General features: G+C 37.3%; 1 protein-coding gene and 1 pseudogene across 7 annotated transcripts in view; one reads left to right on the top strand and one right to left on the bottom strand.

The window, feature by feature from the left end:
- The window catches only part of RFX7 (regulatory factor X7), a 155,015-nt gene that overhangs the window by 7,858 nt on the left and 129,411 nt on the right, over positions 1 to 17,746 (bottom strand). For 6 of the 7 annotated variants that reach the window (XM_067029787.1, XM_059056171.2, XM_067029788.1 and 3 more), the window contains 4 exons: positions 6,595 to 6,711; positions 5,210 to 5,294; positions 4,359 to 4,566; positions 755 to 1,050 (listed from right to left, as the gene is read on the bottom strand). In XM_067029787.1, the coding sequence (XP_066885888.1) occupies positions 755 to 1,050; positions 4,359 to 4,566; positions 5,210 to 5,294; positions 6,595 to 6,711 (706 nt within the window). Of the gene's footprint in view, positions 1 to 754; positions 1,051 to 4,358; positions 4,567 to 5,209; positions 5,295 to 6,594; positions 6,712 to 6,890; positions 7,023 to 17,746 lie in introns of those variants that run through there. The other variant, XM_067029789.1, reaches the window with a different exon arrangement.
- On the top strand, positions 9,415 to 10,081 carry LOC131752063 (FGFR1 oncogene partner 2 homolog pseudogene; annotated as a pseudogene).

Genomic DNA, 17,746 nt, shown 5'->3' with positions numbered 1-17,746 from the left:
ACGGGCTTCTCATTGCGGTGGCTTCTCTTGTTGTGCAGCATTTGTGGCTCATGGGCTCTAGAGCGCAGGCTCAGTAGTTGTGGTGCACAGGCTTAGCTGCTCCGTGGCATGCGGGATCTTCCAGGACCAGGGTTCCAACCTGTGTCCCCTGCATTGGCAGGTGGATTCTTAACCGTGGCGCCACTAGCGAAGCCCATGCACTCTCATTTTAAAAGCCTCTTCATCATAAACTCAGTTGTGTGAGACAGGCAAGGAGTAGACTATAACCTCTATTTGTTGATAAGGAAAGAGACTCAGAGTAGCTTAGAGACTTGCCCGCGGTCCCATGTCCAGCAAGCCATTGAGACAAGTCTATGTTAATGCATTACCAACACATATTACAATTTTGCTCCATTTGAATGTTAAAAAGGAAAAAAATATAAACCAAAAAAAGTTTGCAATTGTGTCACCTCTGCTTAGCTAGAGATGAAACAACTCTGAAAATGACTCATCTCTTACATAAAGCTCTGACTGGTTATGTGCAAACTTACATGTCTTGTAATTACACTTCTATTCCTTTTATAGCTCACGCTGTAATCAATAACATATATCCTGAATAAAAGACAACCGACTGAAGTGAAATCTGTGTGTGGTCACAAAATCAGTTTATAACTGAATCTACACCTATACTTGCCTCCTTCTTCTGTGCCACTTTTAACTAAACAACTGACTTCCCACAATCCCAGTAAGGCCAAATGCTATTGAATGATATTACCGGAATGGGACTAGGGACAGCTGCCACAACGATACCGATAGGCTGAGGAGAGAGGATTGCGGGATTTCCATTAGAAAGACTAGTCACTCCATTGGTTGTAGCGCCTTCTGACTTTTTTGCTGATGATTCTCCTGGCAAAGGGGATTGTAGTTTCTGTTCTTGTTGCTTCTTCTGGATTTTCCGTTGCAATTGCTGTTTAGCGTCAATAGGAGATGGCAGAGTCTTCACTTGGGGCTGAAAGGAATTACTTTCAGCTGTAGGTATAAAAGCAGAAGGCTGGGTAATTCCTTTAATTCCTGAAAATAAACAGAAAGTAAAGCTAAAATACTCCTCTTTATAGAAAGCAGTTACAATTCAATTTCTAAGACTATGTAACCATTTACTGGACAAAGCAACCAAACCCAGCAAATTTTAACTCACAATTTCTTTATAAAGCATAAATATTACACTTCCAGTTTATAAACATTTGTCAATATGGTTTTAATTGACACCTTAAAATACAGTTCAACTTGGGTGACAGCTGTAGTTATATCTGCAATAATAGATGAATATTTTGAAAAGAGTAGTAGCTATGTCACTAATGTGCAAAAGCTAAGATAAATGCCAAGAGAGCATGTTTCACATTTTATCAGTAGATGTCAGAAAAATCTCCCTTCCCCCTTCTCTAATTAAGAAATTCATGCATTTTCATGATTTTAATATTCAGTCCACAAGGGGCACTCAATCAATATTTGCTGAAACCATCCATATCTTAGAAAAAAATTGTATGGGGGAAACAAGTCTTTAATTCTACATGAATTTCACGAAAATAGGTAATACAATTTCAATTGCTTTAATTAATTAATTAATTAATTATTCCAGTATGACCTAGAAGAAATTAAGCAGAATTTCTTAATAAGACTGAGGTTAAGATATTCTAAAAAAGGGTCACTGAGAAAGCTTTTTAAAGTAGTAGTAAGATCAACACTGAGAAAAAGGAATGATAAAATAAGCAAGGGATAAATTTTAAGAAAACTTGATTATGTAATACAACTAATTTTTTCAAAAGCTCATTTCACATTTAGGGAGTGGCATTAAGATCATTAGAAAGTGAGCAGGGATCAGAAGAAACAGTGGAGAGAGGCAAAGGGAGGACACCCCTGTCCTGCTGGCACATCCTGACCTTCCCTTCCCCAGCCGTTTCTGCTTTTCATTTTGTTAACAGCAACAGCTTCGGGAGTGGGAGACAGGAAGGAGAGAAAGCGACTGTAAACTCTAACCCACACACTCACTGCTCAAGAATCCCACATGTTCTGACCCCCCTTTTATCACCTAAGTACTATGCTTTCTCCTCAAATCCAACTCGAATTGCACTGCTCCCATCCGGTCCGCAGCCTCGGCTCTGGCTGCTCAGCACCTGCACCCGAGAGCCTGTGCCAACCGCTCGAGCTCACTGTCTCATGCCTCCTGCCAGGGTTTCTGGACAGGCAAGAGTTCCAAGCAGCTGCTTACAAAGGACATCTGTAATACAACCTGTTCTTAATATGCAGACGATACTTACAAAAAACCAAATGCACCTTCAAAGGAAGAAGATTCATCACTACCAAAGATATTTTTTAAAGTGGCAATGGGGCTTCCCTGGTGGAACAGTGGTTAAGAATCTCCCTGCCAGTGCAGGGAACACAGGTTCAAGCCCTGGTCCGGGAAGACCTCACATGCTGCGGAGCAGCTAAGCCGTGTGCCACAACTACTGAGCCTGAGCTCTACAGCCCGCGAGCGGCAACTGCTGAGCCCACGTGCCACAACTACTGAAGCCTGTGCACCTAGAGCCCACGCTCCACAACAAGAGAAGCCACCGCAATGAGAAGCCTGCGCACCACAACGAAGAGTAGCCCCCGCTTGCTGCAACTAGAGAAAGCCCGCATGCAGCAGCGAAGACCCACTGCAGCCAAAAATAAATTTAAAAAAAAATGGCAATGGCTGAGAACGAGATTTCAGAAGATTGTTAAAAAAACAGCCTCCCGAGCTACTTTCAAAAAGTGAAAACGCCTACTTATATATGTAATTTTTAGTATTTTGGTTGAAAAAATATACCTTTCTTCACACTTATGCCTTAAAAATCCATTCATTCAACATTTCTTTCAGTGAGACTATGTGAATAATGTGGGAAATAAGAAGATAGAGATGTCTCTGTTTCTTTACCCCATGATACCTCCTGAGTCCTCAACTTGTGAAAGTACTCTTCTGGGTGTCAGTAGGGGTAGGAGAAAGAGAACACAGAAAGTTGAAGGGCCCATATCTTTTAGAACCTCATTTTGTCAGAAGCTAGGAAGACAGTCTGATGTAAAGAAGCAACCTGGGTTTGGGAGAAGGACAAATCAGGATTCAAATTCTGGCTAATTCCACTACTTATCTGACTATGGACAAATTACTTAACGTCCCTGAATCTGTTTCCCGATATGTAAAATGGGAATAAATATCCCCTATCTTACAGGACTGCTGGGCGAATAAATGAGGTAACAGATGTAAGCTATCTAGCTAGATAAGGCTGCCTAAGCACTCTCCTGCCCCCGTGTAACTATAAGTGTACAGATTTCAGCCATCCATTTTATATCGAGACAGGAAAAATTATGATGAGGCTCTTGTAAAAGGCTATTTTGCTGATATTTATGGTCCTCAATTGACAATAAAATGAGAGAACAGAACAATCTCTCTCACACACATAATGCAAATGCTTAAAGCTTCTGATAAATTTAAACAGAGAAAAAGGATTACTTATTAAAATAATGAAGTTAAGATAGAAAAGTAAAGTTATTTAAGAGTATAATTATAATTATAGTTCTGGCTGTGATAAATCTGTTTCACATTAATAAACTTTTTATAGAAGTTATAATTTCCTAGAGTAATGACAAAATGTATTCACTCTTTTTTAGGTTTATAAAGTATGACTGAAATAAGACATTTAAAAAATTTCATTAAAATAGATACTTTACACAGCTATTAATTTAGGAGGGAGTTATTATTCCAATGATACTGTCAGTCCTAATACTGTTAATTCTTAAGTTCCTATCTGAATAAAAATACTCATCTGAATGCATATTAAAAAAATCACTCTTGCTATTTCATAGTAATGCTTCACATGGTTTATTTTTTGTGAGACTGAGGTACCTTTCACATTGTCCAAAGACCATTTCATTTATAAGTATTAGTTTTGGGGATAGGAGTCTTAGCAAGTAATTAAAAAACTTAGTCTTAACTTTTTACTTGTAATATTTAAGTTATTAATTTAGAAATACATATATACTTAAAAGTACACATACACATATTCTTTAAACTTTAAAACAGCAATGGAAAAATTAATGAAATACCAACTAGGAAATCATAAAAGTTTCATACTTAAGCAGAGCAACATACAAAGCTATAACTTAAAGTTTATCATGAAAGAACTATTATGATTTTTGTTAGCCCAACAAGCCCATCTGAATTTAGTATTAAGGGAAGTTAAGTGTGAACGCATACAATTACCAAAAAGACAAAGGAGGTTTTTGGCTAAGCTCTTCTTTTTACTACCAACTCTAAATATAGTTAACACCCTGTCAGTTTTAGTTTGTTAATAATTTTGTACCTGGTGGTGCTGCGGCCATTACAGTTAGAGCTGCCATCGACTTGGTGCCTATATAGTGACTTTTTACAAGGAAGCGGGCTAATTCCAAGACCGTGTCAAATGGCTGGCTTAACACTTTCTGGGCCCATTCACACACAAGACGGCAAGCAGAAGTGATAACTTCCTCATCAATATTTTGAAGCTGCCCAGAAGGTTCAGCTCCTTCCAACTAAACAAAGGAAAAAGGAAAAAAATTTTAAAAGAAAGTTCAGAGAAATTAAATTGAAGCACACTTAAGATACATGTTCTTAATCAGAAGATATAATATAAAACTATTGAGTCAAAGTAGTACTAAGTGACTAGTACTGGCAGGCATAAAAGCAGAGACCTGCAAATATGAGGCCTATGCCTAATACACACTGGTGCACAGCCACCAGCAGTGTTGTGAATATAACATTTAAACATATATTGTTAAACATATATGGAGACTAACAGATCTTTTGAATTTTTTAAAAAGGCTTTTCTAACGTCAAGAAAACAAACTGCCATAAGCCGTATTTTCTCTTCTGAAAACATTCATTCTACACGTTATTCTACAACTTAAATTTTCCTCTTGACAGTATAGGCCACAGATATATCTACAAATCAGGAACTTTAGATCCATATTTTTTCTCCTTAATTTCACAAACCACAGTGATATAAGTCACATATGCTAACAGTTACCAGCCACTGTTGAATTTTTTGGCTCATTTATTTAGTAAAAGACAGTTCCTGGTCCCTGGTTTTATCCAAATGAGACCATGCAGAATTGTTTCAATGTTGATAATAAGGTACAATTCTACTTATCAAAAAGAAAAGGCAGAAATTCTTACCCCATCCCCAGTTTTGTGAAAATCAAGATTGGGTAGTGTTGGCATATGAACAAAAGCTTTTTTTCTTAGTCCACTGTAGCAATACGTAATAAATGGTTAAGGTCTAAAGTACTCGAAATTAAATGAACTGTTTATATAGTTAGCACTTGAAAAGTAACCATATATGAAATGAGAATAAAATCAGCCTGAGATACCATCTACTTTCTGAGTTCTTCAGTAAAAGAAAACTTAATATTAGAAACTCAGGACACCTTTACTCTTTTGAAACTGAAACAGTCCTTGTAGAATGTTACTGGCTTAAATGGAACAAAACGATTTTCATCTGTTATAAATTTTATGAATAAATGTTCCTAATAAGCTGTGCCAGCCACCAGTAACAAACAGGTCAGAAGGAAAGGAATATCCAGATGGAAACCTGGCAGAGAGAAGGGAAACTTTAGCCCAGGGCACTGGGACAAAAACAACTCTTAAGAGTGTCACAAGAGCTTTAACCTTTTCACTTCTCTTTTTCCACTGAAACGTACAGGATTATCACCTGTAACATGCCAAAGACACATGAAGACATTTTTGTTTGTACTCAGGAAACAAGACTCGGTCGTGCAACAACTGCTTAAAGAACACCTGGAGCCGTTTTAGAAAAGCAGCCTCTCCCCTTCCCCTTTTCATCTCCCCCACAGCAGAATTTTTATGTTTTGAAAAAGGCCAAAAGCTAAGCAGAGAGAAATGATGTATTTCTAATATGATACAGAGACCCTCCATGTTACAATCTTCTTCCAAGGGTAGGAAGAACTTTAGTAAACTCTTAATTTTAATTTCCTTACTTCTGTTTGCTCCTAAGCATTTCTCTATCATGAGAGGGGCCTTTTCTATGCCCTGGCTTTAATTTTAATACAGCCTTTAAAGGGTTGGATGAAAACACAAAGAGAACACCAATCCTACAGCACAAGTTCCACAAAAAAAGTTTTTGTATGTTGTATATATTGCCAAGGAGATCCCTATGTTTCTAAATTAGAGGAAGGAAAGATGATAAACTAACATCTTTCTCCACTTTCACTGATATAATTTACAACTGCTGTACGTGTGGTGTGCCTTAGTAATTCTTATCGTTAAGGAAAAGAAGATCAGACCATTAAGAACACATTATAGTGACAGAGTAAGGTGAAATCTATCACAATCCTAATAACCACTATTTGTTATTTCTCTTGCAGTGTGATAAACAGCTGGGAAAATACAATTTACAATTATTCTAAGTACTTTTGAGTCGTTTATATTTGTTGATTTAAATTTATTTCTAAATATAGTTGCTAGTTGAACTACAGCAGCAGATGTTCTGTAATAAGTGAGAACTTAAAGAGATTACTAAAAACCATTCTGGTAAAGGATATTTAGATTTGCCTCTCGTGCCCAGACGACGTGCCTTCATGTTTGGAAAGACATTTTTCATGATCTTTCCAAAGTCAGCAGCACTTAATGGATGGTAACCAAGATTGTCACAATAGCTCCTGCAAAAGAAGGAGGGATCAATTCAGAGAGAGCAATGGAACTCAGAATCACATTAGCACCGCATTATTTCAGTCCAATTTGACCCCTATGACAAAGTGAAAAAACACATCTTCAAGTCATTCACCACAATTTTCATCGATACATGCTCATCCTTCTTTAAAGACGAACTCAGGCTTACTTAGCTTGTTTCATCCTCAGGGTACACAGTACTACTGCTTTTAATAGCAAAAACTTGCAGTAAGACATTGGCAGTACAAAGTTTTCCAGCTATAATCCAAACGTGCATTCTAAAATGAGAATATCCAGGCTCGACCAGTAGGGCTCTACGTTTCCACATATATATCAAGCTCACATATTGGAATAATTTCCAGTGTAAACAGTATGTGTGTCAGACATTAGAGACAAAACTACTACATGGTTTGGAATAGAAACATGATGTATTAGAACTAAAAGGGACCTTAGGGATCATCTATACCAACACTCTCCTTTTACCAATAAGGGAAAAAAATGAAGGCACTGTGTTCTCATCCCCCCTCCCCCATTACTGCGAGGAGAAAGTACCTTGTAAGGCAGTAACTTCAAGTGGGACCAGGGAAACAAGCCAAGTCTTACCTACTACTAGACCAGGTGTTCTGTTTTTCTCTACAGCTGCCAGTCATGGGTAAAAGGCCAATTCCTTCTCTACCAGTTCAGCAGCAGGAAAATGCCATGTCCTATTCTGGCTACCAAGGCCTCCCTCATGACTGTTGGCCTTTGGGAGAACCGCTACCAAAGAGCAAGTCAGAGGAATTCCAAAGTAACTCAGTCAAATCTCCCCAGCTCATCCCCCATTTCAGCATCAACTAGAGCAGCTTCTTGATGAAGAAGTCATGCAGTAGAGAGCCAAGGAGAGAGGTTTAGGATGAAGAAGGAAAACCACTGGAATGGGCAGCATATAATGGTAACTGCGACTTGAGTTCTTGTAGATGGCTGAATATCCTGGCAACATTCTTGAAGTGACCTGAATTCCAGAAGTCAAATTGGTAGAGACTCAGGAGAAGGTTGGGACCCCTGGGAGCCTTAATAGAGAGAACAGAGTAGGTCTGAAGACTGGTGTTTTTCTTGATTGTGCCCTCCCTACCCCAGCACCCAATACCACACACTTCTGTTGGGGGTGGGGCTGAGGGGAAGGAGAAGAGTTGCCTAGCAAATGCATTCTCAACAATGCTGCAGAGTAGGGAGAAGGGAAAGGAGCTAATATGTATCAAAAACTCCCTCTATAAGGAATATTAGATACATCATATGTAAGTTGAGACTAATACTCCAAGTGGTTCAGGGGCCAAGGTTTAAAGCACAAAGTGAAGGAGTGACTATTTTGGGGGGCTGACAACTTAAATGAATTGCATCAAATCATAACCATTTCAAGTAGCAAGTTAAATTGGTCATCTTTATGGTTTAAACCAGCGCAGAAAGAAAATGTGAATGATCTCTTTTACACCTTAGGGACTTGATACTTGTTTCCTCTACCTGGAATATTTTCTTACCCTTCAAAACCCTGCTTGTTATGATTTTGAAAGGGTCTCTACTGACTACCCCATCTAAAGCAGTGCTATCCTGCCATACCCTCACCATATTCCTTGTGTGTGTACTTTGTTTCTTTTCTTCGCGTGACTTAAAATTATGTAACAGCCAATTTATTTGTTATGTATCCTCCATTAGACTATAAGATCAACCAGGGCAGTGACCATATCTATCTGGTTCACCACTGTATTCTTAGCACTAGGAACAAGACTGAAGAGTCAGTCATATTATGCCCATGTGTCACATTAAACCTTAATATGACATACAACTTAAAATGACTTTAAATATGACTTCATAAGTATGTCATATTTAAAATGACAAGAAACCTTAAAGAAACACATAAAACAAACAAAGCAAAAAAGAAAACAGTGCCCACTGGCTCCTATGACAGCACTGGCAGATGCGCCTAAAAAAACTGAAACCAAATAAAGAGAATCGAAGCAATGAGTCTAATGAGAGATATAATATCCATTCTATTCTCCTTTTGTGATTTAGGTTTTGATATTTTTTTCATTATATTAGTACACCAAAGTTCTTTATTTTGGCAGAAGGGGTAGGTGGAAGGTTGGTAAAATTAAGTATCAGGATGACCAATGCAAAATTTGCTTGTCAAACTGAACTAATCCTGAGTGTGATTTCAGAATGTGACCACCTAGTTTCATCTGGTTTTTGATTCTTATTTATTCCACTAAAAGCAGGGAATTCATCATTTGGAAGAATAACAATGAACTTACCTTTAAAATACTGTTGTTTATTGGATAAATATATAAAGTATCGGTTGGCCAAAAGGATCGTTTGGTTTTTACTGTAAGATAGCTCTAGTAGTACTTATTGTCTTTAACGTCATTCAAAACAATTTTGTTAGATTGTATGTGACAGCTGTCATATCAGCGTGCATTAAAAAAACGACATCGCTGAGACCGCTGGTCGGAGGCGGTGAACGGAGGATTTCCCTTGGCCAGTGATGGGGCTGAGCCCCTCTGATTCCCCCAGGCCACCCCTGCACTGCCTCTGCTTGGTTCTGCGTCTGCTCGCTGAAGAAGCTGAACAGGCAAGAGGAGTCTCTTCCCCTGGGTGCATAGGTCCCCATTGGCCGAGGCTTTGAGTCCTAACCGCCACAGCTGATGGCTGCGAGGGATTGAGACCAGAAAAGGAGTTGCACAGCTGAGAAGTCACTTGCTAATGCTAAAGCCCTTGTTGAAAGACTGAGAGATCACGACGATGCAGCAGAATCTCTGATTGAGCAAACCACAGCTCTCAACAAGTGAGTAGAAGCTATGAAGCAGTATTAAGAAGAAATTCAAGAACTTAATGAAGTTGCAAGACATCGGCCACGGTCCACATTAGTTATGGGAATCCAGCAAGAAAACAGACAAACCAGAGAATTGCAACAAGAGAACAAAGAATTATGTACATTCCTGGAAGAACATCAGTCTGCCTTGGAACTTATAATGAGCAAGTATCGAGAGCAAATGTTTAGATTGCTAATGGCTAGCAAAAAAGATGATCCAGGGATAATAATGAAGTTAAAAGAGCAGCACACCAAGGAATTACAAGCACATGTTGACCAGATAACTGAAATGGCAGCAGTAATGAGGAAAGCCATTGAAATTGACGAGCAACAGGGAACAGGAACGGATATTTCAACTTGAGCAAGAAAATAAAGGCTTGAGAGAGGTCCTTCAAATAACTCGAGAATCATTCTGGAATCTTAGAAAAGACGATGTGTCGGAAAGTACATCTTTGTCAGCATTAGTGACCAATAGTGACCTGAGTCTGAGGAAGAGTGAAGAGCTTTTAAGTCTGTGAATGAATTAACAGAAAAATCCATCTCAAGCTGCCCTTTGTTTTATTTTTTTTATAATATGTATAGTCCACTGGCAACGACATTTTTAAAAGTAGCAACAAGAAAATGCATAGTTAATGGTCATAGACGTTATTCCAAACTATAATTGAAAAAACAGAAACTAAGCCTTTGTTAAAAAAAAATAAATTAAAAAAAATTTAAGACTTATCAAAACTGGTGAATTTTTGTGTAGCCACTTTAATATTGAAGATGGAAGGAAAAAAGCAACATTATTTCAAGAAAAGTAAAAACGCAACCGAAATGCAAAAAAAGATTTGTGCAGCACGTGGAGAAGGTGCTGTGACTGACTGAACATGTCAAAAGTGGTTTGTGAAGTTCTGTGGAGATTTCTCGTTGGACGATGTTCCACGGTTGGGTAGACCAGCTGAAGTTGATAGTGATCAAATCGAGACATTAGTTGAGAACAATCAATGTCACCCCACGTGGGAGATAGCGACATACTCAAAATATCCAAATCAAACGTTGAAAATCACTTGCACCAGCTTGGTTATGTTCATTGCTTTGATGTTTGGGTTCCACATAAGTTAAGCAAAAAAAACATTCTTGACCGTATTCCCACATGCGATTCTCTACTAAAACTTAACGAAAACGTTCTGTTTTTAAAACAAACTGTGATGGGCGATGAAAAGTGGATACTGTACAATAATGTAAAACAGAACAGATCACGGGGCAAGCGAAATGAACCACCACTAACCACACCAAAGGCCGGTCTTCTCCCAAAGAAGGTGATGTTGTATATATGGTGGGATTGGAAGGGAGTCCTCTATTATGAAATCCTTCCGGAAAACCAAAGATTAAGTCAAACAAGCTCCCAATTAGACCACCTGAAAGCAGCACTCCACGAAAAGCGTCCAGAACTAGTCAACAGAGAACAGAATCTTCCATCAGGATAATGCAAGACCACATGTTTCTCTGATGACCAGGCAAAAACTATTACAGCTTGGCTGGGAAGTTCTGATTCATCCACCATATTCACCAGACATTGCACCTTCAGATTTCCATTTATTTTGGTCTTTACAAAATCCTCTTAATGGAAAAAATTTCAATTCCCTGAAAGACTTTAAAAGGCACCTGGAACAGTTCTTTGCTCAAAAAGATAGAAAGTTTTGGGAAGATGGAATTATGAAGTTGCCTGAAAAATGGCAGAAGGCAGTGGAAAAAAACAGTGAATATATTGTTCCATAAAGTTCTTGGTGAAAATGAAAAATGTCTTTTATTTTTACTTAAAACCGAAGGCACTTTTTGGCCAACCCAATACTTTGGAGACATATAATAAACAACTCAAGTTATACCTCCTGAATCAAATAGTAGGCAATGTTAAGAATAAAACTGCTTACGGTTCAAAACTCTATACTTTGACACCTTACATATCCAAGAGAAAAAATAAACAGCGCCTCAATTTGAGAGTAACAATAACAATACCCAGACAGGTCATCGATTTCTTTAATTTTGTGAAATTAATGAACTGGAAATGAGTTCAGAAGGTTGTATAGTTCAACTTCCTGCCAGGTGTGGAAATGGCTATCCTCCTGAATGATGGGTTACCTCTGAACACTTCTCCTGATAGGAAGGGCTCTATATTGTGACGTAGCCTATCCAATTTTCAGTGGTTCTAATTTTCAAAGAAAAATAACTTCATTATTACAGCCTCTTCCCCATTGAGAAGTTCTAGACATTCAGTGACACTGTTTAATATAATTAAGTATTTATAGGCTATCTATTCATAATTTTGAAACCAGGGCTATGTAACATGCCATAGGTCATTCCAGGCCATGTGGAGATCTTGGATAGTTTACATCTTGTTTTCCTGTTTCATAACTAAACTGCAGTTGATCAAGCAAGATATGCTGTCAAATAATACCTAACTCAGGGTCAGATTATACTCATGCAAGACTCAAAAAAGGGGAAAGTACAGAGAATGTTCTCTTCACAGGTAACTAACACTCTAATGCCATTCTTAAAATGAGATTTTTCTTTTGGTCTTACTCTTTTTTTTTAAAGTATGCTTTACAGGGCTTCCCTGGTGGCACAGTGGTTGAGAGTCCGCCTGCCGATGCAGGGGACATGGGTTTGTGCCCCGGTCCGGGAAGATCCCACATGCTGCGGAGCAGCTGGGCCCGTGAGCCATGGCCTCTGAGCCTGCGCATCCAGAACCTGTGCTCCGCAACAGGAGAGGCCACAGCAGTGAGAGAACCGCGTACCGCAAAAAAAAAAAGTATGCTTTACAGACTTTGAAATTAAGCTTAATATGGCCATCAACATGTCACTCAAAATCCTCAGTAGCAAGTCAGTCTTCAATGTTTATTCATAACATTTACAAATAAACTATTAAGTTAAAGTTAAACATTGTTTAAAGGTACAAAAATACAAATAAAAATCATAAAAGACTTGTGGCAAAATATAGTCATAGGATACATAACAATACCTGGACATTTTTGGACTGCTTTGTATGTGTTACATCATTTAATCCCCCAACCACCTTGAGGCAGGTTGTTTTTGTTTTTGGTTTTCCCGCGAAGCTGTTTTTATAGTTCTTTTGAGACATTAAATTTCAAAACCCATTATAAATAAGCCCCTATTTTCTTACAGATGTTAAAAAAAATGGCCTCAACATTATTTATATGAAAACATTCACACATACTTTAGTATACATAAAGTATATGTGTTACCTACACTGCCTAAATGCCAGTTAATGAGGATGGTGACAGTAGCTCCTAGAATGCAATTAAGCTGTCTCATTGCAATGACACATTATTAACCTATAAAAAGATGGATGCAAAAGATAATCCTTACATTATTATGTAGAAAATAAAGAAAACAGCATGTGTATAAAATGTTATAAAGTCCAATTGCTTTTATTTATAAGAACATGCTTTCAATTTGTGTACCAAAAATTCTAATTTGGCTATGGACTCCTACAGTTCAAGGCATATACTTCTGACTTAACGTATGATTTCAAGATTTTTTATTTTTAACCTCTTGACTGAGTTCACTCATCTCTCCCACCCTCCACCATTATCCTTTGACAACCAATAATATATTATCTATATCTGTTAGCTTTTTTTTTTTAAAGGAATTTTTAGTTTCAACATGTAAGAGAGATCACATTGTATTTGTCTTTCTCTGTCTGACTTATTTCACTTAGCATAATGCCCTTGAGGTCCATCCATGTTGGTGCAAATGGAAAGATTTCATTCTTTTGTACAGCTGAATAATATTCCACTGTATATACACACAATTTATCCATTCACTCATCAATGGACACTTAGGTTGTTTCCATGTCCTGGCTATTGTAAACAGTGCTGCAGTGAACATGAAGGTGCTTATCTTTTTGAGTTAGTGTTTCACTCGTCAGATATATACCCAGAAGTGGAACTGCTGGATCATATGGTAGTTCTATTTTTAATTTTTGAGGAACTTCCATACTGTTTTTCATAGTGGCTGCACCAATTTACATTCCTACCAACAGTGCACGAGGATTCAATTTTCTCCACATCCTCACCAACACTTATTTGTTATCTTTTTGATTACAGCCATTCTGACAGGTGTGAGGTGATATCTCATTGTGGTTCTGATTTTCATTTCCCTGATGATTTGTGATGTTGAGCATCTTTTCATGTATCTGTTGTCCATCTTTATGTCTTCTTTGGAAAATGTCTATTGAGATGTTCTACCCCATTTTAAAATCGAATTACTTTTTTTTCATTATTGAGTTGTATGAGTTTTTTATACACTTTGAATATTAACCCCTTAACAGATATATGACTTGCAAATATTTTCTCCCATTCAGTAGGTTACCTTTTTATTTGGTTGATGGTTTTCTTTGCTGTGTGGAAGTTGTTTGGTTTGATATAGTTCCACTTGTTTATCTTTGCTTTTCAAAAATTTTATTTTTGGTGTCTTGCTACCTATGTTTTCTTCTAGGAGTTTTATGATTTCAGATCTTATGTTCAAGTCTTTAATCCATTTTGAATTGATTTTTGTGTACAGTATAAGATAGTTCCAGTTTCATTCTTTTGCATGTGGCTCTCCAGTTTTCTCAACTCCATTTATTGGAGAGATTGTCCTTACCCCACTAATTTTGGCTCCTCTGTTGTAAATTAATTGATCACATATGTGTGGGTTTATTTCTGGGCTCTCTATTCTGCTCCATTCAACTATATGTTTGTCTTTATGCCAATACCATACCGTTTTAATTACTATAGATATGAAATAGAGTTTGTTATCAGGGAGTGTGATGCTTACATGTTTGTTCATCTTTCTCAAGATTGCTTTGGCCGCTTGAGGTCTTTTGTGGTTTCATACAAATTTTAGAATTCTTTGTTCTATTTCTGTGAAAAATGCTATTGGAATTTTGATAGGGATTGTATTGAATCTGTAGACTGCTTTGGGTAGTATGGACATTTTTTTTTTTTTTTTTTTTTTGCGGTATGTGGGCCTCTCACTGTTGTGGCCTCTCCCATTGCGGAGCACAGGCTCCGGACGCGCAGGCCCAGCGGCCATGGCTCACGGGCTTAGTTGCTCTGCGGCATGTGGGATCTTCCCGGACCAGGGCACGAACCCGTGTCTCCTGCATCGGCAGGCGGACTCTCAACCACTGCGCCACCAGGGAAGCCCTGGACATTTTAACACTATTAATTCTCCCAATCCATGAGCATTTTCAAAATATCTCCACTTATTTGTGTCTTCTTCAACTACTCTCCTTGATGTCTTGTAGTTTTCAGTATGCAAGTCCTGAACATCTTTGGTTAAATGTAATCTTAGGTATTTTATCCTTTTTAATGCAGTTGGAAATGGGATTGTTTTCTTAATTTTGCTTTGATAGTTTGGTATTAGTGTGTAGAAATACAAAAGATTTTCATGTATTAATTTTGTATCCTGCAACATTACTCAATTTGTTTATTCGTTCTAACAGTTTTTTTGTTGGAGTCTTTAGGGTTTTCTATATATAACGTCATGTCACCTGCAAATGGTAACAGTTTTACTCCCTCCTTTCCAATATGGATGTCTTTTATTTCTTGTTCTTGCCTAACTGCTCTGGCTAAAACTCCCAATACTATGCTGAATAAAAGTGGCAAAAGTGGGCATCCCTGTCTTGTTCCTAACCTTAGAGGAAAAGCTTTCAGCTTTTGAGTATGATGTTGACCGTGGGCTTGTTGTACAATATATGGCTTCTGTTATGTTGGGGTACATTCCCTTCATAGCCACTTTGCTGAGTTTTTATCATAAATGAATGTTGATTTTTGTCAAATGTTTTTCCTGTAGCTATGGAAATGATCATATGATTTTTATCCTTCATTTTGTTAATGTGTTGAATCACACTGACTGATTTGTGAATGTTGAGACAGCCTTGCATCTCTAGAATAAATCCCACTTGATCATGGTGTATGATCCTTTAAATATGTTGTTGAATTCAGTTTGCTAATATTTTTTACATCTATATTCATCAGGAATATTGGCCTGTAATTTTCTTCTTGTGGCATCCTTGTCCGGTTTTGGGATCAGGGTAATGCTGGCCTCACAAAATGAGTATGGAAGAGTTTCCACCCCTTCTATCTTTTGGAAGAGTTTGAGAAGGATAGGTAGTAATTCTTCTTTGAATGTTTGGTAAAAGTCACCAGTGATCCTGCCTGGTCCTGGACTTTTGTTTGTTGGGAGGTTTTTGATTACTGATTCTCTCTCCTTAGTAGTAATCAGTTGGTTCTGATTTTCTATTTCTTCATGATTCAGTCTTGGTAGGTTGTATGTTTCTAGGAGTTTATCCATTTCTTCTAGGTTGTTCAATATGTTGGCATATAACTGTTCAAAGTATTCTCTTATGATCCTTTGTATTCTGTGCTATCAGTTGTACTATCTCCTCTTCATTTCTGATGTTATTTATTGAGCCCTCTCTTTTTTTCTTGGTGAGTCCAGCTTACGGTTTTTCAGTATTGTTTATCTTTTCAGAGAACCAGCTCTTGTTTTCTTTGATATTTTCTACTGTCTCTTTCATTTATTTCTGCTCTAACCTTTGGGTAGGCATTTATTGCCATTAACTTTCCTCTCAGAACTGCTTTTACTGTATTCCACAAACTTTGTTATATTCCCATTTTCATTAGTCTCAAAGTATTTTTTTATTTCTCTTTCGATTTCTTCTTTGACTCATTGGTTGCTCAAGTAGCATGTTGTTTAAGTTCCACATATTTGTGAATTTTACACTTTTCTTCATGTAATTGATTTCTAGATTCATACCACTGTGGTTGGAAAAGATGCTTGACATGATGTCAATTCTCTTACATTTATTAAGACTTTGTCTTGTGGCTTAACATATGATCTATCCTGGAGAATGCTCCGTCTGTACTTGAAAAGAATGTATTCTCTTGTTTTTGGATGGAATGTCTTTTATATATCTGTTAAGTATATCTGGTCTACTGTGTCTTTTAAGGATGATGTTTCCTTACTGATTTTCTGTCTGGATGATCTATCCACTGAGGTAAAGGGGGCATTAGAGTCCGCTACTATTGTTTTATTGGTGTCTATTTCTCACTTCAAGTTTGTTAATATATCCTTTACATATTTAGGTCCTCCTAAGTTGGATAAAAATATATTTTATAAATGTTTTATCTTCTTGTTTGGTTGGCACAATATAATGTAATGTCTTCTTTGTCTCTTATTATATAGCCTTTGTTTGAAAGTCAATTTTGATAAAAGTATAGCTCTCCCAGTTTATTTTGGTTTCTGTTTTCATGGAATATCTTTTTCTATCCCTTCACTTTCAAGTCTCTGTGTGTCCTTATATCTAAAGCAAGTCTCCTGCAGGTAGCATATAGATGGGTTTTGTTTTTTATCTATTCAGTCACTCTGTCTTTTGATTGAGGGAGTTAGTAAATTTACATTTAGAGTAATTATTGACAGGTATGTATTTATTGCCATTTTATTTGTTTTCTGGATGCTTTTGTGGTTCCTCTCTGTTCCTTTATCCTTCTCTTGCTCTCTTTCTTTGTAGTTTGATGACTTTCTTTAGTGATATGCTTGTACTGCTTCCTCTCTAACTGTTGTATATTTACTATAGGTTTTTGCTTTATGGTTACCATAAGGATTACATATTAAAACTTATAACAGTCTATTTCATGTGGTTAAAACCTTAAATTTGATTACATTCTGACGTTCAATATTTTTACTCTACCCTCCAATGCTTTATATCACATTTTACATCTTTTAATCTTCTGTACCCATTAGTTATTATAATCATAGTTTTGCTACTTTTGCTTTTTTATCCTCATACTAGCTTTATAACTAACCCATTTACTACATATTTACTTTCTCAGTGACACTTATTCTTTCATATGTTTTCTTGTTACTAGTTAGTACCCTTTCTTTAGAGCTTATAGAAGTCCCTTTAACATTCATTGTAAGGCTGGTTCACGGGTGATAAACTCCTTTAGCTTTTGCTTGTTTTAAAATCTCTTTTTCTCTCCTTCAATTCTGAATGATAACCTTGCTGGACAGAGTATTCCTGATCACAGATGGAGATTTTTTTCCTTTTAGCATTTTGAATATATGGTGCCAATCCCACTGGCTTGTAAAGTTTCTGCTGACCAATCTGCAGGTAACCTTATGAGGGTCTG

This window comes from Kogia breviceps, chromosome 3 (assembly GCF_026419965.1).
Source record: "Kogia breviceps isolate mKogBre1 chromosome 3, mKogBre1 haplotype 1, whole genome shotgun sequence".
Classification (NCBI taxonomy): Eukaryota; Metazoa; Chordata; class Mammalia; order Artiodactyla; family Physeteridae; genus Kogia; species Kogia breviceps.
Note: the sequence above shows the minus strand (reverse complement) of the source record. Positions and strands in the feature narration are given on the sequence as shown.